Genomic DNA, 25,667 nt, shown 5'->3' with positions numbered 1-25,667 from the left:
GAGAGAACCATTGACCGGCTGCATGTCCCCCACTGCGGGGGGATTGAGCCCACAACCCGGGCATGTGCCCTTGGCCGGAATCGAACCCGGGACCCTTCAGTCCGCAGGCCAACGCTCCATCCACTGAGCCAAACCGGCCAGGGCTGGGTTAGTTATTTCTTCATCTTCACAGTGGTTATGTTATTATGTGAAAGAGTTGTTTCATTTGTTTCTGTTTTTTTCCATGTGGGCATTTCCCCTATCTGTAGAGCTTTTTGTAAATGTATTTGGGGGGGGGTGATAATATGAAGCATTAATATAGGGCCCAGAGTTAGAACCGTCTTCAGTTCACTTAATCTTCCCAAACTGCCTGCTCAAGTGATGCTAATCAGGAGTTCCTGCTTCCTTCCAGCTTACCCATGCCTGATGCTATCAGACCTTTCAGATTTTTCCCATTCTCAAGGACAGGAAACGTATCTCACTGTGGCGTTTGCATTTGCATTTTGGGGGGGAACTGGTGAGCTTGGGCATCCTTGTCTCTCCTTTTGGCCATTCAGTTTTCAGAGGAAGGATTTGGGGCCTCCTAGCCAGCTCTTCCCTACCCCTGGGGTGCGGTTAGCCCCACCAAGCCCTGGAGAACATGAAGTGGGGTCCCCAGTATTTCAGGGAGAGCCAGAGACGGGGCGGGGGGGGGGGGCGTGGGGGCGGTAGTAGGAGACTGGCGCTCCCGGTCACAGAGCCTTGGGCGCTGGCGCCAGCAAAGGACGCCTGGCCTTTTTCCCCAGCAGAGGGAGCCTGAGCTCGAGGCAGGAGTGACTCAGTGGCCAAGGTCCCCAGATGGAGCCCAGCTGGGCCTCAGGAGTTGCCTCTGGGGAGGGGCGGGGCCTCCCAAAGCCCGCTGTCCTCTGGGGCCCTCGGGAGAGCACAAATACTGGGCGTATGCAGGAGGGAGCCGGTGGGGGGGGGGGGGAGGGAGTGGCCCAGCTGGACACATATCCCGGCTGCTGCACCGTCAGGATACAGGGCCAGGCTGGGCTGGGGGAGGTACTGGCTCCCGCTGGATGTGTGAATGATCCCTCTCCCCTCGGCCTTTCTCTGGGCCCATTTCTCTCTCTCCCTCTCTCTCTCTTTCTCTTGCTCTCTCGCTCTCTCTCTCTCACTCCCCCATTTCTTCTGTGACAGTTTCTCTCTGTTTCTGTCTCTCCCATCTCGGCCTCTCTTCCTTGATCTCTCTCATCACTGTGTCCTCCCCATGTCCCCACCCCAGGCGCTGCAGCAGACCCCACCTCCCAGGTCTAGGCCATGTGACCCAGAGTCCTCTCTCAGCACCTCCTGCCCAACTGTCCTTCTGGCTGAGGGGCCAGATGGTGGCATCCCAAGCCCCCACTTTCCCAGTCCTCAGGGGCCTGGCCAGCTGGTCTAGCTCAGCCACTGGCTCCTGCTTTGAGGGGAAACACTGATCTCCTGCCATCTGAGGGTCCAGCCAGGGAAACACGCTGGAGGCTTTGCAGCTGCTGGGCTGAGTCCCTGGGGACTCTATATCACCCTCCACCCTAAGTACAGCTCTTTCTCTGGCCAAGGAAACACCTTCCTCCCCTTTTTCAATTCTGTGTGCCACATTTCTTCATCTAGCTCGGCATGGCCTAGGGCTAGCATGTCAAACTCATGGCCGGCCCATGGACCGCATGCCTTGTTTGGCATGCAGCCTGCCGGCTTCAAGTTTGACATGCTTGGCCTAGGGCAGTGGTCGGCAAACTGTGGCTCGCGAGCTCCGCGGTTTGCCGCTCTGTTGACTAATGAGTTTGCCGACCACTGCCTTAGGGAAAAACACTTAAAAAACATTTTAATAATGTACTAATGTCTTTAACCTGAAGTCAAAACTTCTGGGTAAGGGTAATGCCTTACGCAGTGGTCAGCAAACTCATTAGTCAACAGAGTGGCAAACCACGGCTCGCGAGACGCATGTGGCTCGTGAGCCGCAGTTTGCCGACCACTGGCTAGGGGAACAGGCCAGGTTCGGGAGCTCCATAGTCCATTCCATACCATGTGACCAGGGGCAAGTGACCTCACCTTTGTGAGCCTCAAGGTCCTCAGTTACAAAGAAGCAGAGTGACGGAGAACCACTAGGGTTTTGTGGTCACATGATCCTGGGTTCAAACCTTGGCTCTGGCAGTTTTTAGTCGGGACCAGGGCCTACTCCTCTGTGAGCCTCAGTTTCCCTCTCTGGTAAATGGGAAGGCAGCAAGGTGGATCTGAGTAGGAATCAGGTCGATCTGGGGTCAGAACTGGCTGCGTCACTACCAGCCGGTGCCTGAGGCTTTTTTGGAAATAGGCTTTTCTTCTGAGCTTCCTCCTCCTCCTCCTCCTCTTACTTTTAATGTCTTAAATTTTTTCCTTTTTTATAAAACTGTTATCTGATTCCATACCATAAAGTGCAGTTCAGTGGTTTTCACTGCATTTGCAAAGTTGAGCAATGCTCACCACTAATTCCAGAATATTTTCATCACCCCATAAAGAATCCCTGTGCTCATCAGCTGCCTCTACTGATGTACTTTCTGCCAACAGACACTTGTCTGTTTTGCACATTCACGTAAGTGGAGACATACAACACGTGCTTTGTGTCTGGCTTCTTTCACTTAACGGTGTTTTCAAAAGCCATCCATGTTGCGGGATGTGTCAGTACTTCATGGCTCCTCTGGTTTTAACGTTTAAAGCTAGTTTAATGTTTTAATGTTAATCTTTAATGCCACCCAGCTAAGAGAGGCACAGCAGCAGGGTGACTAGTCCAACAAAGTCAACACACATTTGCAGAGACCTGCTCTGTGCAGGCACAGTGAACAAAGCAGTCGTCCCCTCCCTGCCTTCCGGACCTCATATGCTGTTGTGAGGAATACATGAGCTATTCCTTGTCTAGTGCTTAGAGCAGCGCCTGGCATGGAGCGAGCATCAGGATGTGTTACCTGTTATTGCTGCCATGGGAAGACCTTCAAGCAGAAGGCTGAAAAGGAAAAAGGCTTCCTTCCCCTCCACACACACAGTCACACTCTCCAGGGGTGTAACGGCTCCCCACGGTTTCTCTCTATCCTCCCAGAAATACTCTGTGCACACACACATACACATGGCGCACACACCATGCTGAAGCTTGCCTTTTCACTTGACAAAATACCCTCGGTATCCTTTCTTGTCACAAAATCTATGGCTGTACCATCCTTTTAAACTGTTGCATGGTGTTCCCCGGGCCAGTTCGGCAGTCTGTCTTCAACCAGCCTTCTGTTGAGAGACCTTTGGGCTGTTTCCAATCTGCTAGCATAAATAGTACTGCAACCTTCATCTCTGCCTGTATGTATTCGAGCCCATGTGCAAGTGTTTCTGTAGAAAATGGTCCTTAAAGTGGCATTCCTGGGCCAAAAGGTACATGCATTAAAGATAGATATTGCTAAATACCCTCCTGAAAAGGCAGGGGAAACACCTGCAGTGTGGCTGGCAGCATCCACCTCCCCTGCAGTCACGGCCATTAGGTATTGTCAAACGTTTTCATTTCTGCTAATCTGGGAAGTGACAAATAACTGTTCTGTAGTTATTTTAATTTGCTTTTCCCTGAACATTGAAGGAGGCTGAACGTCTTTTTGTGTGTATAATGACCAGTGTGTTTCTGCATTCTTTGCCAATGTTTGGAGGAAAGGATATACAGGCAGTCCTCTGGTTACGTCGGACTCAATGTACATCGTTTTATGGTTACGCTATCTCCCATTTATTTATATACTAGATGCCCAGTGCACAGATTCGTGCACTGGTGGAGAGGGCGTGGCCTGCGGAGATCAGCCGCTATGGGAGCATTGCTCATCCTGGTCAGCAGAGTGGCGCTCCCACTGTGGGAGCGCACTGACCACCAGGGGGCAGCTCCTGTGTTGAGCATCTACCCCCTGGTGGTCAGTGCACGTCATAGCGACTGGTTGGCCGGTTGTTCTGGTCATTTCGCCGTTCAGTTGCTGGGCTTTTATATATATAGATTTTAAAAAGTTCCATCATTTCGGCATATATACATATGTGCTTTATGTTTTTTATTATTTACCACAAGTAAAGGTCAGGAATTGTTATCTTTCTTTTAATTTTTTTTTACTGTTTCACTTCATTACTGCTGTGTATGTGCTCCATGTGAGTGACGTAGGTGCTTATGTAGGTGGGTTCCGACTTACAGCAAATATTGCGTTACGTCGCACCATAGGAATGGATCTCCAATGTAACCCGAGGACCTACTGTACATTAAATGGGTGTTCAAAATACGTGGCATTTTCATAGACGTAGAAAAGTGTCAATGTCTGGAATCATTCCATCTTAGGTCATATGGCCACTTGCTGGAGGTTGTGGACAGGTTTTCATTTAATGGGAAGTGGAACTTATAACTTTAACATTTCAGACTGCATTTAAGATTTTCCTGAATTCTCATTTTCATCTTCCTAGCAAAAAAGGTTTTTGGGGTTACTGTTTTATTTTTCTTTGATTTCTGTAGCTTATGATTAAGCCTTTTAAAAATTTCCATCTTAGATGGTTTTGACTTGTTATAGTTTGATTTTCACTCATTTTTATGACTCTTCCAGGATATGAACTGTATCAGCTGGGACTCTGGGGTGAAGTTCATAGGACTTAAACCCAAATTGACTTAGGCTAAGAAGGGACATGTTGGCTCCGGTAGCTGAAAGATTCAGAAGGTATGCAGCTTCTGGCATGGCTGGGTCAATTACTCAATTATGTCCCCAGGCATCTCTGTTTCCGTTTCTGCATCCCACTTTCCTCTGTGTTGGCCTCATTGTTGGGAGCCTGTTTCTTCATAGTGGCAAGATGGCCCCCAGTATGGCAGGTCTACATTCTATCAGCTCAGGAACCCCGTGGGAAAGAGAGCACCCCTTCTGAGCTCACACATTTTTTCAACAAAAGTGGAAAGAGTTTCATTGGCCAGTTTTAAGTCACATGCCATCTTTTACCCAACCCTTGTGGCCATGGTGATTCACTATTCTCATTGGCAGGCCTGAGTCACGTGACCACTCTTGGATCCACTGGATTTCATAAGCTCTTCTGGAAGCCAGAAGGGTCTTCTGGAAGCCAGAAGGGTTTTCTGGAAGCCAGAAGGGTTTTCATTGGCCCAGCATAAGTCACATGACCCAATCCCTGTGGCCAGGTTGATTTCAGTGTTCTGGTTGGCCAGGCTTGGGTCATGTGGCCACCCTTGGCCCTGTAGGTTTTATTAGTTGCCCAAGAAGCTCAGGACCTGAGAGTGGGATTTGAGGTGCTGGGAAGGAAGGAAGGGATGGGTGTTGAGCAGGCAAAACCAACTGCTCTGTACTAAAGAACGTTAGAACAAAAATCTTGACTTGGTTCTTAAATTTTAAGCTCTGGCTTACAGTCTTTTGCCCTAATCTGTTACCACTTAATTTTATTGTTATTTTGTTTTCTTTCTAGCTTCCCCCCCACCACCCATCTGTTTAGAATCACACAAGTCATATGTGTATATTACTTTGAGTAAAAGATCTTAACTAACCTACAAGTCTTCAGTGAAACAAAGCCTCCCTTCAGTATACCTCCCAGTCTCACACCCCAAAGAGAACCTCAATTATTATTTGGTATGCACCCTTCTTGACCTCTTTCTAGCACTTACAAATTTACGTATGTGGATTTTTAAATGTTTTTATTTTTGTTTTTCATGTTTAATTTAAAAATTTAAATACATTTTATGTTTCAGACATCAAAAAACCACCTTAGCCTGTTTGGCTCAGTGCATAGAGCATCAGCCTGCAGACCAAAGGGTCCCAGGTTCGATTGCAGTCAAGGGCACATACCTTGGTTGCAGGCTTGATCCCAAGCCCTGGTCGGCGCATATGTAGGAGGCAACCAATCCATGTGTACTTTCACATAGATGTTTGTCTCTCTAAAAATCAATGGAAAAAATATGCTCGGGTGAAGATTAACAACAACAACAAAAATACATTTAGCCCTGGCCAGGTGCTCAGTTGATTGGAGCGTTGTCCTATACACCAAAAGGTTGTGGGTTTGATTCCACTCAGGGCATGTACCTAGTTTTTGGGTTCGATCCCCAGTCAGGGCACTTACGGGAGGCAACCAATCAATGTTTCTTACATCGATGTTTCTCTCTCTAAAATCTCTTCCTTCCCCTCTCTCTCTCTTTCTCTTCCTTCCCCTCTCTCTCTCTCTCTCTCTCTCTTTCTCTCTCTCTCTCAAATCAATAAACATATCCTTGGGTAAGAATAAGTGGGGGTTGCCGAAACCGGTTTGGCTCAGTGGATAGAGCGTCGGCCTGCGGACTGAAGGGTCCCGGGTTCGATTCCGGTCAAGGGCATGTACCTTGGTTGCGGGCACATCTCCAGTGGGAGGTGTGCAGGAGGCAGCTGATCGATGTTTCTCTCTCATCGATGTTTCTAGCTCTCTATCTCTCTCCCTTCCTCTCTGTAAAAAATCAATAAAATATATTTAAAAAAAAAAGAATAAGTGGGGGAAAAACATATAAAAACCCTATGTGAAAAGTCTCTACTTCATCTTCATTGCCATTCACTACATTCCCATCCCCAGAATAGGTATCATCTGTTATTAATTCTTGTTTATTCCAGGGAAGTTTTTTTCTTTAATATTTTTTAAAAAATATATTCCACTGATTTTTTACAGAGAGGAAGGGAGAGGGATAGAGAGCCAGAAACATCGATGAGAGAGAAACATCCATCAGCTGCCTCCTGCACACTCCCCACTGGGGATGTGCCCGCAACCAAGGCACATGCCCTTGACCGGAATCGAACCCGGGACCCTTCAGTCCGCAGGCCGACGCTCCATCCACTGAGCCAAACCAGTTTTGGCTCTTTAATATATTTATTGATTTCAGAGAGAAGGGAAAGGGAGAAATAGAAACATCAATGATGAGAATCATTGATTGGCTGCCTCATGCACGCCCCCTACTGGGGATCGAGCCCGTAGCCCAGGCATGTGCCCTGACTGAGAATGAAACCACGATCTCCTGGTTCATAGGTGGATGCTCCATCACTGAGACATGCCGACTGGGCTATTCCAGGGAAGTTTTATGCATGTGCAATCCTCAACACATATTTATATGTATGTTGAAAATTGCTTTTCCTCTTGACTGTAAGTCTTGACTATCATTCAATACTATTATGGATTTGTTTAACCATTTCATTCCTAATGGACATTGAGGTTGTTTCCTATTTTTCCCATTATAAATTCTGCTATGATGAGATCCTTGGACAGACATCTCTGCTACAATGAACATCTTTGGACAGATATCTTTGCACAGATGTGCCAGTACTTCCTAAGATATATTCCTAGAATCAGATATATAGGTGCTGGATCAAAGCATTTTGACACAGTTTGCATTTTGATAGGACCTGCCAAATTGCCTTCCAAAAAGGCTCTATTCGTTTACACCACTGCCAGAGTGGCTGAGTGTGCTCGTCTCCCTGCGTCTTTGCCAACACTAGATATTATTGACCTTTTAATTTTTTTTCCTTTGGCAATCTGATGAATAGAAAAAGATACCTTGTTTAATTTGTATTTTTCTGCTCATTAGTGAGACTGGGCATCTTCTCATGCATTTATTTTTTCTTCTGTGTGTTGCCTCTTCACATATGATGTCCATTTCTCTTCTGGGTGGTATTTCCTTGTTGATGTCATTCATTTGTACCTCTAACAAATCAACAGTCGAAGGACGTGCTATGTGTCAGGCATATATACATAACCCATGGACACAGACAATAGAGTGGTGAAGGCCTGGCAGGGGCGGGGGTGGGCTAGAAGGGTCAATGGGGGGGAAAGGGAACTTATGTAATATTTTTATTTTATTTTTATTTTTTTTATTTTTTTTATATATTTTATTGATTTTTTACAGAAAGGAAGGGAGAGGGATAGAGCGTTAGAAACATTGATGAGAGAGAAGCATCAATCAGCTGCCTCCTGCACACCCCCTACTGGGGACGTGCCCGCAACCAAGGTACATGCCCTTGACTGGAATCGAACCTGAGACCCTTCAGTCTGCAGGCCGACACTCTATCCACTGAGCCAAACCAGCCAGGGCCTTATGTAATATTTTTAACAATAAAGATTAGGAGGGAAAAAAAAGAATAGGGTTGCAAAGCAAAACAAGCCCTAACCAGTTTGGCTCAGTGGATAGAACGTTGGCCTGGGGACTGACGGGTTCCAGGTTAGATTCTAGTCAAGGGCATACGGGCTCAATCCCCAGTAGGGGGCATGCAGGAGGCAGCCAATCAATGATTCTCATCATTGATGTTTCTATCTCTCTCTCCCTTCCTCTCTGAAATCAATAAAATATATATCCAATATAATAAAAGCCTAAATGGCATCACGCCCTCGCACGATGCCCTCGCACGACGTCCTCACAAGATGGCCGCCACAAGATGGCCAGCAGGGGAGGGCAATTGGGGGTGATCAGGCCAGCAGGAGAGGGCAGTTGGGGGTAAACAGGCCAGCAGGGGAGGGCAGTTGGGGGCAACCAGGCCTGCAGGGGAGGGCAGCTGGGGGTGAACAGGCCTGCAGGGGAGGGCAGTTGGGGGAGAGATCAGGCTGGCAGGGGAGGGCAGTTAGGGGCGACCAGGCCTGCAGGGGAGGGCAGCTGGGGGTGACCAGGCTGGCAGGGGAGGGCAGTTGGGGGTCATCAGGCTGGCAGGGGAGGGCAGTTGTGCATGATCAGGCCAGCAGGGGAGGGCAGTTGGGGGTGACCAGGCCAGCAGGGGAGGGCAGCTGGGGGTGACCAGGCTGGCAGGGGAGGGCAGTTGGGGGTCATCAGGCCAGCAGGGGAGGGCAGTTGTGGATGATCGGGCTGGCAGGGGAGCACTTAGGCATCAATCAGGCTGGCAGGGGAGTGGTTAGGGGGCAATCAGGCAGGCAGGCAGGCGAGTGGTTAGGAGCCAGCAGACCTGGACTGTGAGAGGGATATCTGACTGCCGGTTTAGACCCGATCCCTGGGATTGGGCCGAAACTGGCAGTTGGACATCCCCCAAGGGGTCCCAGATTGGAGAGGGTGTAGGCTGGAATGAGGGACACCCTCCCCCCATGCATGAATTTCATGCACCGGGCCTCTAGTATATATATAAAAAAGGAAAGCAAAACAAAAACAGAACAAAACCTACAAATAAAAACAGTTACCCGATGGTGGTCAGTGCTGTGGAAACAAAGGGAGTAGTATAAAGGGGAATTCTTTGATTATTAAAGACAGTAATTCCTTGCTCTAATACATATTAAATATTTTTCCAGTTTGTCATTTGCCTTTAACTACATCTAGAAACTTTGGTTGATGTGAAAGTATTTTATGTGGCCAAATTTGTAAATCTTTCCCATTATGGTTTTTGTGCTTGGAAAGATTTTCTCCATCTCAAGATTATAAAATCTTGCCCAGGTTTTCTTATTCCATTTACCTTGTGGATTTACTTATTCCATTTAATCCATCTGGAATTATTCTCAGCATAAAGAGTGAGGAAGGGATCCAGCTAAATTGGCTGGCCAGTTGGCCCATGACCATTTGTTGAATAATCCATCTTTTCCTTGGAGATTTGAAATGGCATCTATAAAACCTATGAATTCTCCTCTGCTTTTGCACTTTGTGCCTATCCTATATCACACCAACCATTTAAATCACGATAGCTTTGTATTTATTTTTGCAATTTGGAAATGTTGGTCCTTTGGACAGATAACCTAACTTCCCTGGGACCCAGTTTTCTCCTCTGTAAAACAGGGATACCATCAACCGTGAAGGTTTTTCTGAGAACTAAAAAAAATAATGGACGATTTTAGTCCAAGGGGTCAGGTAAGCCTCTTTGAGAAGGCAATATTTGATCTGAAATCTAATTGACAAGGAAGTACCTGCTTGGCAGAGGGGATAGCAAAGGCAAAGGCCCTGGGGCAGGAACTAGCTAAGTGGGTTGCAGGTCCGAGAAGAGGGCAGGCTTCTGGAGGGACTTGAGCAATGGGAGAGTGGAATGGTGGGCCGCAGTGAAGGCTTTGCTGTCACTATAAAGGTATTGGAGAGCCACAGCAGGATCGGGAGGGAGAGTGGGACCCATGACCTGACCTGTTCCCACAGTCGATGGAGTCGCAGGTGGAGGAGTGGTACCGAGAAGTGGGAGAGTTACAGGCGCAGACGGCGGCGCTGCCGCTGGAGCCCGCGAGCAAGGAGCTGGTCGGCGAGCGGCAAAACGCGGTGGGCGAGCGCCTGGTCCGCCTACTCGAGCCATTGCAGGAACGCCGCCGCCTGCTGCTCGCTTCCAAGGAGCTGCACCAGGTGGCGCACGACCTCGACGACGAGCTGGTGAGGCCAGGAGTGGGGAGCCGGGGCGCGAGCGGGGCGGAGCGTGAGGCCAGAGGCGGGCCAGCGGGCCAACGGGGTGGAGGCAGGGGCGAGGCCATGGGTCTTTGGCTGGTTCAAGGGTGGAGATGGCTAAGAAAGAGACCTGAGACTCAGTAATTCAATCTTTCACTCATTCATTCACTTTTTCACATTCATTTACTCGCTTTCAATCATTTATTCATTGGCTCATTCTTTTGTACTTCACTCATTTACTTGTTTTAATTTACTAGTATTCACTCATCATTCATCCACTCATTTCCTCATTCAGTCACTCATTTCCTGATTTGCTCATTCATTCATTCACTCACTAATTCGTTTTATCATTCTCGCCCCAGCCCTGTGCTTGGAAGATGCTGGAGTCACAGGGATGACCAAGGCAGACCGCTTTCCTGCCCACAGAGGGCTCAGAGTCTAAAGGGGAAAACAGACTTGTCTGTCCCCAGATAGTCACAGGGTGGTTAGGACTGTGATGGGGGAGGTCAGAGGGCTATGGGAGCTCAGAGGAGGCAACTGGTCAAGGTCCGAAGCCAGGGAGGGTTTCCTGGAGGAAGGGGTGTCTGCGCTCAGATGTGAAAAAAGAGTACACACATGAGCTTGCTGAGGGAGTAGGAAAGGAATTCCAGGAAGGAAAGCCTGCCTGTGCAAAGGCCAGAGATAGGCATGAGCCTGGCTTGAGTGCAGAGAGTAAGACGGGGCATCGTCCAGAGAGGAGGCCAAAGATGTGAGCAGGCTCTTTGGCAACAAAGGGCCTTGGATCCTGTGCAGGTGGCTCACAGTTTAGCCGGGATGCAGGGATCCTGGGATGCATTCTCCCCTTGACCTGCTCCCTGTATCATCTCCAGGCATGGGTCCAGGAGCGGCTGCCGCTGGCCATGCAGATGGAGCGAGGCAGTGGTCTGCAGGCTGTCCAGCAGCACATCAAAAAGAACCAGGTGAGCAGATTCTGGTTGCTGGAGGCGATTAGGACACATTTGCATGTGAGTGACAGAAAATGCTCAAGGTGGTTAAAGCCAAAAGGGGGGATTAATTGGGTCCTGTCGCTGAAAACACAGCAGGTACAGATGCGTCCAGGTCTTCCATGATGTCGTAAATTGCTCAGCTTCAGCGTCTTTGTTTGCTTGTTCTGCATTAGTTTTATTCTTAAGCCAACTCTCCTCTCCTGGTGGTTAGAGACCTCCAACAGATTCAAGTTTATATCCCACACAAAACTGAAGAAAATCTCTCTCTTTAAAAAGATGCCCAGTCTCACTAATCAGCAATAGTTCCAGGAATAACTCTTATTGGCTCAACTTGAGTCACGTGTCTACTCCTGAGCTAATCATGGAGGGCAGGGATTTAGACTGCTGGGATTGGCTTGGTCCCAGCTAAGGGCCCACTCTTGGAACAGCAGGTGGAATCGCCTTAACTTAATTACCTGTGATGAGACAGCAGCAAGGAGGTTCCCCAAAAGAAAGTCAGAGTCCCTTGACTAAAAGTAAGGGGAGTGGCTGTTGGGCCATGAAAAAGAAAAACAACAAATAAAAACTCAAAACACCCCCACGGAGCAAGAACAGAGAGGATCAGTGACTTCTGAGCTAAGCACCGTGGGGCTTTTGAGCCTCTAAAATCACTAGGTCTCTGCTGTACTCTCTGGGCCTCAGTTTCCACGTCTAAATAGTAGAGAGTTGGTCTAGAGCAGTGGTCGGCAAACTCATTCGTCAACAGAGCGGCAAACCGCGGCTCGCGAGCCGCATGTGGCTCACGAGCCGCAGTTTGCCCACCACTGGTCTAGAGCAGTGGTTCTCCAATCGCTTAGGAGAGGAAACCTTTGGTCAAAGCAACTCTTTTATCAAAGCTCAAAGTAAGGCACATAACAGAGGAATAATAATAATAATAATAATAGCAAAAATGCATTGATTAAAGATGATGTGCCAAGTACTATCCTAGGGGGTCATGTCGGTTATTTCATTTAATCCACACAATAACCCTCTGAAGTAGGTATTGTCAATACCCCTTTTTCAAAAAAAAAAAAAATAGTTGCAAGAATAAGACTCTGAAGGATGGTGCGGAGGTGGGTACACAAATTATTTTGAAAGGTTCATGATCATGCTGCACTAGATGGAGCTCATTAAGAGGCTGGAGTTTTTCTCACATTTTGTTTTTCCATCTTGATGAAATTACTCTTGGCTGTAGACGGCGCTGGGGACAAACAAAGCCGGCTCATCACTTTCAAGTGCACTGAATGTGTAAAATTGGAGCTCGGCCGGGTGTGAGAGTGCTGGGGCCACAGGGGCTGTTAAAAGAACAATCGTTGCTGATATTGACTGAGCACCCACTGTGTGCAGGCACAGTTCTAAGTGCAGCACGGTACAACACCCACACAGGCGGCCACTAGCCATGTGACTTTGCCATGTTCCTCAACCTCTTGGTGCCTTCGTTTCCTCATCTTTAAAAGGAGAATGGGGCCCTGACCGGTTTGGCTCAGTGGATGGAGCGTCAGCCTGCAGACTGAAGGGTCTGAGGTTCGATTCCAGTCAAGGGCATGTACCTTGGTTGCGGGCACATCCCCAGTGGGGCGTGTGCAAGAGGCAGCTGATCAATGTTTCTCTCTCATCGATGTTTCTAACTCTCTGTCCCTCTCCCTTCCTCTCTGTAAAAAATCAATTAAATATATATAAAAAAATAAAAGGAGAATGGGGTTGGAGTGAAGACTAGATGAGTGGCTATGGTATGTAAAGCCCTTACTTAGCAAAGTGCCTGGCAGGTAGCAGCCCCTCAATAAGTGCTGACTATTATTATTATCTCCATTTGTCAGTTGAGGAAACTGAGGCACAGGAGAGGTTAAGTGAGGTACTCCGCCAAGTACAGAGCTGGTTGAGGGAAACGTCTGGGGTGATAGAAGTGTTCCATATGCTGACCTGGGTACCCCTAAGATCTGTGCACTTTGCTATGTATAAGTTATACTCCAACTGTCCCTACGCAGCCTAATTGTCAGGCCTGTGTTTCAACCATTAGGGGGATCTTGTGTCACCAGGCGTCTTGGTTCTGGAGCCTGTTTTCAAATCCTGTCACCCCCCCTAGTAGCGACTTGTTCTCGGGGTGACTACTTCGCCTCCTGTGCCTCTTTTCCCACCTGCCACACGGGGTCTGAGTGAGCGAGCGAACGAGTAACGAGTAACGGCTTGTGTGGAACCTGGCACTGGCTGGTTGATGCGCGGGTGTTTGCCCGCCTCTCCTGGGACGTGCCAGTTGCGGAAGCGCACGCGTTCCTGCCTGGCTTCCCAACGCGGCTCTTCATGCACCCCCACCTCGCGTCCCCAGGGCCTGCGGCGGGAGATCCAGGCGCACGGGCCGCGCCTGGAGGAGGTGCTGGAGCGCGCGGGCGCGCTGGCGGCGCTGCGCAGCCCGGAGGCCGAGGCGGTGCGCCGCGGCCAGGAGCAGCTGCAGAGCGCCTGGGCCGGACTGCGCGAGGCGGCCGAGCTGCGGCAGCAGGTCCTGGACGCCGCCTTCCAGGTGGAGCAGTACTACTTCGACTTGGCCGAGGTGGAGGCGTGGCTGGGCGAGCAGGAGCTGCTCATGATGAGTGAGGACAAGGGCAAGGTGCGCCCGGGCTAGGGGTGCGGGGGTCTAGGGGTGCTGGAGCCCGGGGCCGGCCGCTGCTGCCTCACCGCGGGCGCCGTGTGCCCACAGGACGAACAGAGCACCCTGCAGCTGCTCAAGAAGCACCTGCAGCTGGAGCAGGGCGTGGAGAACTACGAGGAGAGCATCGCGCAGCTGTCGCGCCAGTGCCGGGCGCTGCTGGAGATGGGGCACCCGGACAGGTGGGCAGGCAGGAACCCTCCCTGAGGTCAGGAGTAGGAGTCACATCTGGGAGGCCTGGACCAGGGGTGAGATGTGAGAGGGGGCACAGGGCTAGACCTCCATCCACCCAAACCTGGAGATTGGTGCTGGAGGTGAGGAGGATTGGCTGTGGACTCAAGTAGGGAGTCAGGAGCCCCATCCAAATCACTGCAGGGAAGGGGCCTGGGGCCGCAGATAGAAAGGCTGTGGGGAGGGGTGGGGAGCTATGGGGCGTGTGGAAGCAGTGTTCCCTGAGTGCTGAGATGCTAGTACTGGGTTGACTCCAACACTTGAAGAAAACCGAGTCCTGTATGGAGGAGTCCCAGGGAATACTGCCCTGCCTGGAGGTTAAGAGGAGACACAGCCATGTCCTGAGAGGGTGTCTGGGGTGCCTCAGCTCCGTCCTTTAAGCCTCAGGGGCTCCATCTCTGCCCTGCCCTGTCCCCCATCAGTGAGCAGATCAGCCGGCGGCAGTCTCAGGTGGACCGCTTGTATGTGGCGCTCAAGGAGCTGGGCGAGGAGCGCAGGGTGGGCCTGGAGCAGCAGTACTGGCTGTACCAGCTCAGCCGCCAGGTGGATGAGCTCGAGCACTGGATCGCGGAGAAGGAGGTGGTGGCTGGGTCACCTGAGCTTGGCCAAGACTTTGAGCATGTCACGGTTAGTAATGACAATAACGCCAGTGGCTACTGTGTATGCTACTGAGGTCCTCCGGGCCTCAATTTCTCCATCTGTAATATGAGGCTGATAATAGCACTTACCTCATGACTCTGCTGTAAGCAAAACGAGTTAATATACAGTAGTCCTCCTTATCCACGGGGAATACGTTCCAAGATCCCAGTGGATGCCTAAAACCACGGGTAGTACCAACTCCTACATATACAATGTTTTTTTTCTATACATACATACCTTTTTACTTAAGGAAGCATTGTGCGACTTCTCTTTGGCATCTCCAAATTGTCAGCAATATAACTCTTGAGCTTTGGGGCCATTGTTAAGTAAACTAAGGCTTACTTGAACACAAGCATTGCGATAACGGGGGAGTCGAGATGAGAACCTAGGTGGCTGCTGACTACAGACGGGGAGTGTACACGTGGAGGAACGGCTGGACAAAGGGATGATTCATGTCCCGGGCAGGATGGAACGAGGTGGACTGAGATTGCATCATGCTACTCAGAAGGGCGACAATTTAAAACTTACAAGTTGTTTATTCCTGGGGTTTTCTATTTAATATTTTTGGACCATAGTTGGCTGCAGGTAACTGACATTTGGAAAGTGAAACCCCAGATACGGGGGGATAACTGTAACGCAGGCACTTAGGACAGTACTTGGCACACGCAATGCCTAACCCAGTGAGTGTTATTATTTCACCTTATTGTTTTTATTATTGTTTTCACAATTATTGCTACAAAGTGCTCCATAGATGTTAGATGTTATGTTTTATTATGACTCTTACTGTTATTACTGTTATTACTCTGACCTGCCGTCAGATGGTGGGCCGGAGGGACCTGGTATGTACACCTTTGCCCATGCTGTGCCCCCACTTCCCGGTGGCAGGTGCTGCAGGAGAAATTCTCAGAGTTCGCCAGCGAGACCGGCACCGCAGGGCGGGAGCGGCTGGCAGCCGTGAACCAGATGGTGGATGAGCTGATCGAGTGTGGCCATACGGCAGCGGCCACCATGGCTGAGTGGAAGGATGGGCTGAATGAGGCCTGGGCCGAGCTGCTGGAGCTAATGGGCACACGGGCCCAGCTGCTGGCTGCCTCTCGGGAGCTGCATAAGTTCTTCAGTGACGCCAGGGAGCTTCAGGGGCAGATTGAGGAGAAGCGGAGGCGACTGCCCCACCTGACCACCCCGCCTGAGCCCAGACCCAGTGCCAGCTCCATGCAGCGGACTCTTCGAGCCTTTGAACATGACCTGCAGCTCCTCGTATCTCAGGTGGGGTGACGGCGGCCAGGAGGGAGCGTGGGAGGGCCTGGGCAGCATGGCCAAGGGATGTGGGCAACACAGCAGGCAAATATCAGGCTGTAGAGCATTTCAAAATTAGATGGTGGAGCAGATACCACAGAACAGGCAGGAATTAGGTGGTGGGGCAGGTGGGAAACGGTGCCCAGAAATCAGACAGTGGCAGAAAGGAGTGGGGCAGTATGTCTGATCAGACAGTATTTTCAGTCAGGTTGGGCAGGGATTCTCCTCCAAACTATGAAGTGAATCTTACCCAAATTCAGATCGTCTAAAGGGGATTGTGGAAGGGTTCAGAGGAATTTGGCTGTGGGCAGATGGGAATTAGACAGCAGGTCTCTGATAGAAATTGTATGATTTTCCTTACATTTTTTTGATGGGGTCTAGTTAATGGAAATTACACTGGAGCTAATCAAAATCAGGTAGTGGGTCTGACAGGAGCTGGGAAATGGAGCTGAGAAATCATATGGAAATGAAACGGTGGGCCTCATAGAATTCAGACAGCAGAACTGAAGGAAACGGCGTTGCAGGCATAGTGGAAGGCAGAAATGGGACAATTATTTGTACCTAAATATATAGATGACTTCTGGAAAGCAGGCAGAGAGATCGATAGTGATTAAGTGGTGGGTCTGATAGAAATGTGGTGGTCACTCCAAAGTTGAATCAACAGAGAGTGAGTCCAACAGAACCCACACAGTAGAACCAGGAGCACTGGGCAGGAGACCTGCAGTAATCAAGTAGCCGTTGGAAAGGAGTTTGGGCCGTAGCAGGTAGGAAATGAGTCTGGAAAAAATGGACAGCATGTCTCATAAACATCAGGAGGGGAAGAGATTTCCTGAAAGAAATCAGATCAGCCTGGAACATGATAGAGGTGGGCCTGAAAAATGTCTACAGACCCACTAGACATAGAGCCTCAGACTGAAAGAAATGAGGGAGTGAACTGAAAGAAATCTGGTGGTAGGTCTAAAAGAAGTCAGAACCCAGGTAAGTCAAAAAGAAAGGCAACAGATAAGGGAAACCCAGTTGTGCTATCACCAGGGTGCGAGCTTCTTACACTGTTAAGCTCTGTACCCCGCCAGCAGAAGAGGGAAAGAGAGGGCAGAGCCTGGGCCCCATGGAGGGCTGGTGCTCTGGACTCCATGGAGGGCTGGTGCTCGACCTGGCGTGCCCCTCAGGTACGGCAGCTGCAGGAGGGGGCAGCACAGCTGCGGACAGTGTATGCAGGTGAGCACGCGGAGGCCATCGCCAGCCGGGAGCAGGAGGTGATGCAGGGCTGGAAGGAGCTGCTAGCAGCCTGCGAGGACGCCCGCCTGCACGTCAGCTCCACAGCCGATGCCCTGCGATTCCACAGCCAGGCCCGGGACCTGCTCTCGTGGATGGATGGCATCTCCGGACAGATTGGGGCAGCTGACAAGCCCAGGTGCTCCTCATCCCACCTCAGGCTTCCTGCCTGCCTCTGGGCAGCGGCCCCCAGCCCATCAGCAGTCCTGTTCCCATAAGAATCACAGTAGCCAATACCTGCATGGCACCTCTGTGTGCCAGGCACTGTTATAAATGCTTTATGTGTATTCAGACCCCTTGTTCGGCCTAGTGTTGGGGGCTCAGAGCACAGGGTATCTTCTGGCCTTCTCTCCTTCCCAGGGGCCCACTACTATCCCCACTGTGGGGGTGGCATGGAATGGGATGGGCTGCAACCAGGATAGGGGCAGGGAGGAGTGGACTGTGTGTGGCTTAACCTAGTAGACATTAACTTGTTGCTTACGTAATGGTTCATGTGGGTGTTCGGCAGAAGCCTGAACCAAGTGACTGGGAGCTAGGTCTTTCCATCACTCTGCCCTGCGAGTCATTTCCTGGACCCTCTGGCTCCAGCTGCAGATGAGAAAAAGAGGATCACATGGGAGGTTTTAGGAACTAAGCCTGCACTCACATGGCATTGTTTCTGTGACTGTGAAGCCTTGAGTCTACATTCGTTTACTCAACAAATATTTATTAAATGACAACTGTGTGCCAGATAGTGAGCAAGGCCACTAATGGGGCTCATATTCTGAGGGTGGAGACAGGCAACAGATAAGTAAACAAACATGTAGTGTTATTTCAGATAGTGATAGGTGCTCTGAAGAAAAATAAAGCAAGGGAAGGGGATGAGGTGCTAGCTGGCAAGGCTTTTCTGAGGATGTCAGGTCTGAGACCTGAATGAAGTGATGATGAGTTAGGTAAAGTTTGGGGAGAAGGGTTTTCCAAGGGCAAAGGCCCTGAGGTAGGTGGTGGCTAGGCATGTTTGAGGAAGAGCTAGACAATCATTGTGGCTGGATGGTGAGAGTGAGGGGGAGAGTGGAATGGATAGGAAATGAGGTTTGAGGGGCAATAGGCTGTGGTGAGGCGTTTGCCTTTTCTCTGAGTGAGATAGGCGCCATGGAAGGGGCTAGAGCAGGCGAGTGATATGATATGATGTACATCTGAGAACACTCTCGATGCCTTATGAGAAATAGTGTGGAAAGCAAGGATGGAAGCAGGTAGACCAGTTAAAAGGCTGCTGTATAAGCCAGTGAGAGATGATGGTGGCTTGATCCAGTGTGGTGGTTGTAGAGGTGGGGAGAAGTGATTGGTTTTAGGAATTTACAAAGTCTTTTTTATTATGAAAAATTTCAAATACATACAGAAGTAGCTATAACAGATAATGTATATATATAATGAACACCTGGCTTTAACAACTATCAACATTTGGCCAATCTTGTTTCATCTATATACTCCCTCCCCAACCCCTTGCTGAGTTATTTTAAAACAAATCTCAGGTGTCATATCATTTCACAAGGTGTACTTCAAAATTATAAATATCCAGTGTTGACTGATGAGTTAGCTTCAGGGGTGGAGGGAAAAGGAGTCATGGGTGAATGAGTTTACAGAGTTGGAGAATTTCAGAGGAGAATCAGATCATTCTAGAATCTAGAATCTAAGACAGTCTGAGTCTCAGGTAGAAATCATTACAATGTGAAACCTTCACAAATAAGTTTGGACATTTTAAGTCTTATAAAGCTATACTTGCTGACTGGTGGAACATTGGAATTTATTTTGGACACGTAACAGTGGAGAACAGCACTGTTCAGGAGTTATTCAACGCAAGCCACAGATGTGAACCACACGCATAAGTTAAGGTTTTCTTGTACCCACATTAAAAAAAGTAAAAAGAAGCAGGTGAAATGAACTTAGTAATTCATTTATTTCACCTGGTAAACCCAAAATGCTACACTTTAGTCATGTAATCAATCTTAAAATTATTGAGATATTGGATGCTTTTTTATAGTAAATAAAATACATCTCAGTTCAGACTAATCACACTCCCAGTGCCTATTTGCCACCACGGCTAGTGGCTAGTGTGTTGAACAGCACAGACTTAGAAGGTTAGAATCACTGGCCAGAGCAGTGGTCGGCAAACTCATTAGTCAACAGACCACTGGGCTAGAGGAACCTTCAGAAGCATAGCTTTAGAAAACTGGAAATTTTGGGATATCAAAAGCCTAACTTAGAATCACAAAAGTGTAACATAGTAGCAGCCTGGGAAAAGTTGGAATCATTGAACCAGGGGAGAACCTTGAACTTGTTCATAGGAGGTGGGAGTCTGGAGATGGTGTGGCACTATGGCCACAGGGTTTGGACTCCTCTAGAGCTGTGTACATGGGGTGGGCTGGGGGAGGCTGTCTGTGCTCAGACCCCTGCCACTGCCTGCTGTAGGGATGTGTCGTCGGTGGAGGTGCTCATGAACTACCACCAGGGCCTGAAGACGGAGCTAGAGGCACGGGTGCCGGAGCTGGTGGCCTGCCAGGAGCTGGGGCGCTCTCTGCTGCTCAACAAGAGTGCCATGGCTGATGAGGTTGGAGGGGTGCAGGGGGTTCCCCTCTGCTCTCTGTGCCCACTGGGGTGGGAGCCACCCTTGATGCCTCTCCCACCTACCCATCACTCCCAGATCCAGGCACAGCTGGACAAGCTGGGAACCAGGAAGGAAGAAGTGTCGGACAAGTGGGACCGTCATTGGGAATGGCTGCAACAGAGTGAGTGGGGGCCCAGACACATGTGGCTCAAGGGCACAGGGACCTTCTCCAGTGTGTTTAGAAAGGCCCAGAGGGTGACACAGGCATGCATTGCACACCATTCACAGCTCCCCAGTAGCAAACATGAAGGCCTGGCAGGATGGACAAGGGGGCTATCTTGCCATTGAAGCTCTCTGGTGGCAGATATTTAGAGGAGAAGCTGGTGCCCTCAGAAGTAGCCCAGCCTCATTCCTGCAGAGCTCAGAGAGGTGCAGGCTGGCATAGAGGGAGTCAGGGGCTGTGGAAGGGCAGAGAAGACAGCCACTGCCCGTGAAGGGCCCACAGGTGCCTCCAGCTCCCTTACCCCACGTCTCCCTTCAGTGCTGGAGGTGCACCAATTTGCCCAGGAGGCGGTGGTGGCAGATGCGTGGCTGACAGCTCAAGAGCCACTCCTGCAGAGCCGGGAGCTGGGCAGCAGTGTGGACGAGGTGGAGCAGCTCATCCGCCGACACGAGGCCTTTCGCAAAGCAGCGGCAGCCTGGGAAGAAAGGTTCAGCTCTCTGAGGCGCCTGACCACGGTCAGCACCCAGCCCCTGCCCAGCCCCACCCCACCCCTCTGTAGGAGACAGGCACCCTGGTTCTTGGTGCTCAGAGCTCTGTCAAGTGAGGTCCAGACAGATCCTCACTGGCTCCCAGTCTGGCGGAGGGGGAGGGGGTAGAGAGAAACCTGTCACCAGGCAGAGACAGTCCAGACTGGGCTGGAGAGCACAGAGGCTGTGGGAACTAGAGCACTTGGCCAGGCCTGGGGCGTCTCATCTGCCACTTAAAGAATGAGGAGAGACCATTGTAGTCAAAAGTCTTAAGGTCCTGGGAGGGGACCTTTAAGGAAAGGGCCAATGGGGGTCAGAGAGGCGCCTAGAGAAAGTGATGGTTGAGCTGATTCTTAAAAGACTACTAGGTGTTTGCTGGAGGAAAGTGGGGATTAAGTTCCTAGCAGAGATCAAAGCATGGGTGCAGGTGCGGACCAGGTTGCCTTTTCACCAATAAAAACTAATGAACTGGGTGGTGAGGCAGACAGCCCAGAGCTGCATCCTCCGCCCCCACCATCACACACACACACACACACCCCCCCCCCCTTCTACCTGACCCTGAGCCCTCCTTCCCCAGATCGAGAAACTCAAGGCAGAACAGAGCAAGCAACCGCCCACCCCTCTGCTGGGGCGCAAGTTCTTTGGGGATCCCACGGAACTGGCAGCTAAGGCGGCACCCCTGCTGCGACCAGGGGGCTACGAGAGGGGCTTGGAGCCCCTAGCCCGCCGGGCCTCGGACACGCTGTCTGCTGAAGTGCGGACCCGGGTGGGATACGTGCGTCAGGAGCTCAAGCCTGAGCGCCTCCAGCCGCGCATCGACCGGCTGCCAGAGGTCCCGGGGAGGGTGGAGCCCACGGCCCCACCAACCGCACCAGAGGGCTCGGTGGAGACCCCCCGGGCCCCAACGCCAGCGGAGCAGGTCCGGCCGCGGCCAGAGCGCCGGGAGTCGGCGGATCGAGCGGAGGAGCTGCCCAGGCGGCGGCGGTCGGAGCGGCAGGAATCGGCAGAGCCATCTGAGGAGACTACACGGAGGCGAAGGCCCGAGCGGCAGGAGTCGGTGGAGCACGAGGCGGCGCACAGCCTTACCCTGGGCCGCTACGAGCAGATGGAGCGGCGGCGCGAGCGGCGTTTGGAGCGGCAGGAGTCCAGTGAACAGGAGCCGCCCGCCAGAGGGGAGCTGGCCAGGGGGTGAGGCCCAGGGGTCCAGGGAGTGAGGGAAGGGAGGCCGGAGAGGTCCTGCAGCCGCGAGGCAGAGTGGAGAGGGCTTCCTGCTCAGACCTGCCCAAGGAGGGAGAGGCCTGGTGTCCGTTTTGCAGAGATGCATACTGAGCCTGCAGAGGGCAGGCGGCGTGCCTTTGCCCCACAGCCTCCGTTCTAACCGCGGAAGCAAAGGACAGTTAACCAGAGTGTTTTAGCACATCAGTCCAATCAGCTGTGTCCCCAGAAAGAGGTCTTTGGGTCAAATACATTTCAGTGACAATAACTTGATTTTTAACTTTATTGATTTTTGTTTTATATTTTTATTGATTTCAGAGAGGAAGGGAGAGTGAGAGATAGATAGAAACATCAATGATGAGAGAAGAATCATTGATCTGCTGCCTCCAGACCGCAACCTGGGCACATGTGCCCTTGACCGGAATCGAACTCAGGACCCTTTGGTCCGCAGGCCACGCTCTATCCACTGAGCCAAACCGGCTAGGGCAGTGACAATGACTTCTTGACCCTTTCTTAAATGTTGTATTTCATGAACATTTGCAGAGTACCTACCCTGTGTGTGGTATGTGCTGGGGAGAGCAGGGTGAAGCTTGCCTTTCACCAGGAAGCCTTTGCCTTGCTTTTATGGGGCTCACAGTCCAGTGGGGGAAACAAGCTTATCACCAGAGAGTGATGATGGCCCAGAGTGACCAGGGCTGGAATGGTGGAAGTTCAGGGGACCTGGGAGCTCAGGAGTGGGTGGGAACAGGCAACAGTAAGTTCAAAGGCTTGAAAGGGCCCATTTGCATGTTGCTCTTTCTGTTGCTTAAAACTCAAAAGGGAGAGAGGTTCTGTCCTCCATTCCGCAGCCATGTCCTGAGCAGCTGTGCTGTGCAGGCCAGCATCTGAGAGGCAGCTGCTGGAGCGGACAAGGGCCTGGCATCTTGGGCTGAGAGATGGCGACTGTTGCGGCCACCAGGCTGGTCCTTGAGAGAGGGCACCGGGTCCCATTGTGTCTTTCTGCCCCACCCCCAGGAAGGCCACCCTGGCGGACATTGTGGAGCAGCTGCAGGAGAAAGAGGCAGGACCAGGGCTCCCTGCTGGGGTAAGTTGAGCCTTTGGGATGGCGACTCCTCTCCTCAGAGCACTGGTCAGGATCCCAGAAACATCAGTGCCTGGCCCTGGATATCCCCCCATTTGAACCCTGCAGAGAGGCTCTCAGGGGATTGAGAGGGTCCAGATGCCCCCCTAATTTCTCCCTTAGATGAGGCCACTGACCTCAGAGACTCCTACCCCTGCGCGTGCCCGTGCACACACACACCCACACACCAGAGTCTTCCCACACCTGCCAGGACTCTCTCTCCAGGCCAGCGGGGGTCTCAAGTGTCCTTGTAGACAGCCACACTGAGAGAAGAAGCCTAGATCCCCCTACAGACATCTGGGACAGCCCCTGCCCGCATCCCGCCTTCGTGCCCCTCCTTCCCAAGATCCAAGGAATTCCAAACCTCGGGAGTCCTGGCAGACTCATTCCCAAGGCCCGAGGGGCTCCTAGGAGTTGGGCCTCCCGCCCTGACGTCCTCCCATACACGCCTTCAAGACACTTGGCCCACAGACAGATAGGGCCCCAGACCCGTGAATTACTCCAGACAGGTAGCCCCCACAGCCCACTCTGGACAGCACCCTCTCCCCCTCCCTTCACACAGACGTCGCTGCCTCAGTCTCGCGAACTTACCCCCGGCCGCCTGCCCAACGGGCTTGAGCCGCCGGAACGGACACCTAGGCCGGACCGGCCGCGGGCGCGCGACCGGCCCAAACCGCGACGGCGGCCGCGGCCCCGAGAGGGTGGCGAGGGCGGGGGCAGCCGGCGCTCGCGCTCCGCCCCGGCCCAAGGCGGTGCCACCCCCGCGCCCCCGCCCCCGGCCCCGCCCGCTCACACGGTGCAGCACGAGGGCTTCCTGCTGCGCAAGCGCGAGGTCGACGCTAACCGCAAGTCATCCAACCGGTGAGCGTGTGGGCGGGGCTTTTGAAGGCGGGTCCCCAGCTCAGGGTGTCCAATGAGTGAGGAGGCGGGCGTAAGGAGGGAGGGTGGGGCTAAGCGTCAGAGCGTCCAACCGGTGGCGGGGTGGGCAGGACCTTAAAGAGGAGACCTAAAATTAGTGTGGCCAATGAGGGAGCGGGAGGAGCTTAGAGAGGGCGGGACCTGAAGAAAATGCTCTAAAATGGAATAAATTGCGACCCAATCTCATAGCAACCAAATCAGGAGTTTGTTAAAGCTGAAAACAAGTTGGATGTGGGGTCTAAGTCTAGAGGGTTTTAATGACTTGTGAGGTGGAGCCCGGAGAGGTCCATCCAACCAGTGAGTGGGTGGGTCCATCCTCGAAGTTTAAAGTTGGGGGAATATCTGAGAAGGGCCCCGAGCCCAAACTCTTGAAGTCCGGTTCTGGTTGTCCAACCCTTTTTTGTCGAATGGGAGGCAGAATCTGGGAAGAGGGGAAGCTAAAAGGGTAGCGGCACTGGCCATCGAGCAGAGTGAAGTCTAGATCCATGACATGAAATGAGCAAACAGATTGAGAGTGCCTGTAGTCTCAGGTAGTCTTTCTTTTTTTGTGCTGAGGCCAAGGTGGGAATCAATGGGTACTTCGATGTATTTTGCTTCTCCTCGATTGGAGCTTTGGCTGAATGAGGAGACTAATTCCTCTTTCCAGGCAGTAGACCAATAGCTCTCCTTTCAGATGATTCCTTGGGAGGTAGAGGATTGGTAGGAACATGCCCAAGCAAAAGGCTTATAGAGGAGACAGCTTAAGTCTTGTCTTCTAGAAATTCAGTGTGAGAGTGGATTCAGAAGGGCAACCCCAGCAGGGCCAGCCTGGGCAAAGACTGGGTACTGAGAGACTTAGACCCTGATCTCAGCTCAGGAACACCCAAGGCATATGGCCCTAGTAGAGGAAAGGCCCCAAGGGATTCAGCACATGAAAGCTATTGATGAAGAGTGCCCAGGCAGAGTGCTGAAACTCTGCCTTGAGCACTGTCTCATTGCCCCAGGTCATGGGTGAGTCTGTACTGCGTGCTCAGCAAGGGGGAGCTGGGCTTCTACAAGGACGCCAAAGGCCCAGCATCTGGGGGCACGCACAGTGGGGAGCCACTGCTCAGCCTGCACAAGGCCATCAGCGAGGTGGCCAGTGATTACAAGAAAAAGAAGCACGTCTTCAAGCTCCAGTGAGCCCCCCATCTTTCCTCCATGGGCAAGAGGGAGGGATTCAAGTCCCAGCTGACCCCTCCCAGCAATCCCCTGCTCCCCTGGAAAATGTTTAGAAGGATGGGCATGCCCCTGCTCCAGATCCCCATAGTCCTGTTTCTCTTCCTGCAGGACCCAGGATGGCAGCGAGTTTTTGCTCCAGGCTAAAGATGAGGTGAGATCTGGCTCTTTCTCTCCCTGACTTGGATCTCAGGCACCACCTGTCTGACTGGTTCCATTCCAGAGTGATGGGACTGTGAGAGGGAAGCACAAACCAGAGTTACCAGGGCTGTAATGGGAAAGCCCATGGTCACAGAAAGCCCATAAGTTTCTAATCTAGCCAGGGGGGCAATGAGTGAGAGGAGAAGTGGAGGATCAGGAGGACTGTCTGGAGTTCTCAGGACCAAGTCTAACCCCTTGCCTCACCTATGAGGTGAGATTGGAAAGATAAGAGGAGGGAGTTAGCTAAAAAAGGAGGGGAGGGAGATGAT

General features: G+C 51.4%; 2 protein-coding genes across 5 annotated transcripts in view; both read left to right on the top strand.

Annotated features, from left to right (window-relative positions):
• SNRPA (small nuclear ribonucleoprotein polypeptide A) overlaps positions 1 to 25,667 on the top strand; it is a 752,186-nt gene that overhangs the window by 556,718 nt on the left and 169,801 nt on the right. The window lies entirely within an intron of this gene.
• Positions 1 to 25,667, top strand: part of SPTBN4 (spectrin beta, non-erythrocytic 4) — an 83,751-nt gene that overhangs the window by 56,216 nt on the left and 1,868 nt on the right. For 3 of the 4 annotated variants that reach the window (XM_080645555.1, XM_080645557.1, XM_080645558.1), the window contains 15 exons: positions 10,091 to 10,315; positions 11,197 to 11,286; positions 13,655 to 13,933; positions 14,024 to 14,154; positions 14,626 to 14,830; positions 15,728 to 16,108; positions 17,308 to 17,552; positions 19,862 to 20,000; positions 20,094 to 20,178; positions 20,539 to 20,735; positions 21,325 to 21,935; positions 22,977 to 23,046; positions 23,645 to 23,943; positions 24,984 to 25,157; positions 25,309 to 25,351. In XM_080645555.1, coding sequence (XP_080501681.1) covers positions 10,091 to 10,315; positions 11,197 to 11,286; positions 13,655 to 13,933; positions 14,024 to 14,154; positions 14,626 to 14,830; positions 15,728 to 16,108; positions 17,308 to 17,552; positions 19,862 to 20,000; positions 20,094 to 20,178; positions 20,539 to 20,735; positions 21,325 to 21,935; positions 22,977 to 23,046; positions 23,645 to 23,943; positions 24,984 to 25,157; positions 25,309 to 25,351 — 3,174 coding nt within the window. The remainder of the gene's footprint in view (positions 1 to 10,090; positions 10,316 to 11,196; positions 11,287 to 13,654; positions 13,934 to 14,023; positions 14,155 to 14,625; positions 14,831 to 15,727; positions 16,109 to 17,307; positions 17,553 to 19,861; positions 20,001 to 20,093; positions 20,179 to 20,538; positions 20,736 to 21,324; positions 21,936 to 22,976; positions 23,047 to 23,644; positions 23,944 to 24,983; positions 25,158 to 25,308; positions 25,352 to 25,667) is intronic. The other variant, XM_080645556.1, reaches the window with a different exon arrangement.

Source organism: Plecotus auritus (assembly GCF_963455305.1).
Source record: "Plecotus auritus genome assembly, chromosome: 10".
NCBI lineage: Eukaryota > Metazoa > Chordata > Mammalia > Chiroptera > Vespertilionidae > Plecotus > Plecotus auritus.
The sequence above is the reverse complement of the archived record's forward strand: the minus strand, read 5'-3'. Positions and strand labels throughout refer to the sequence as shown.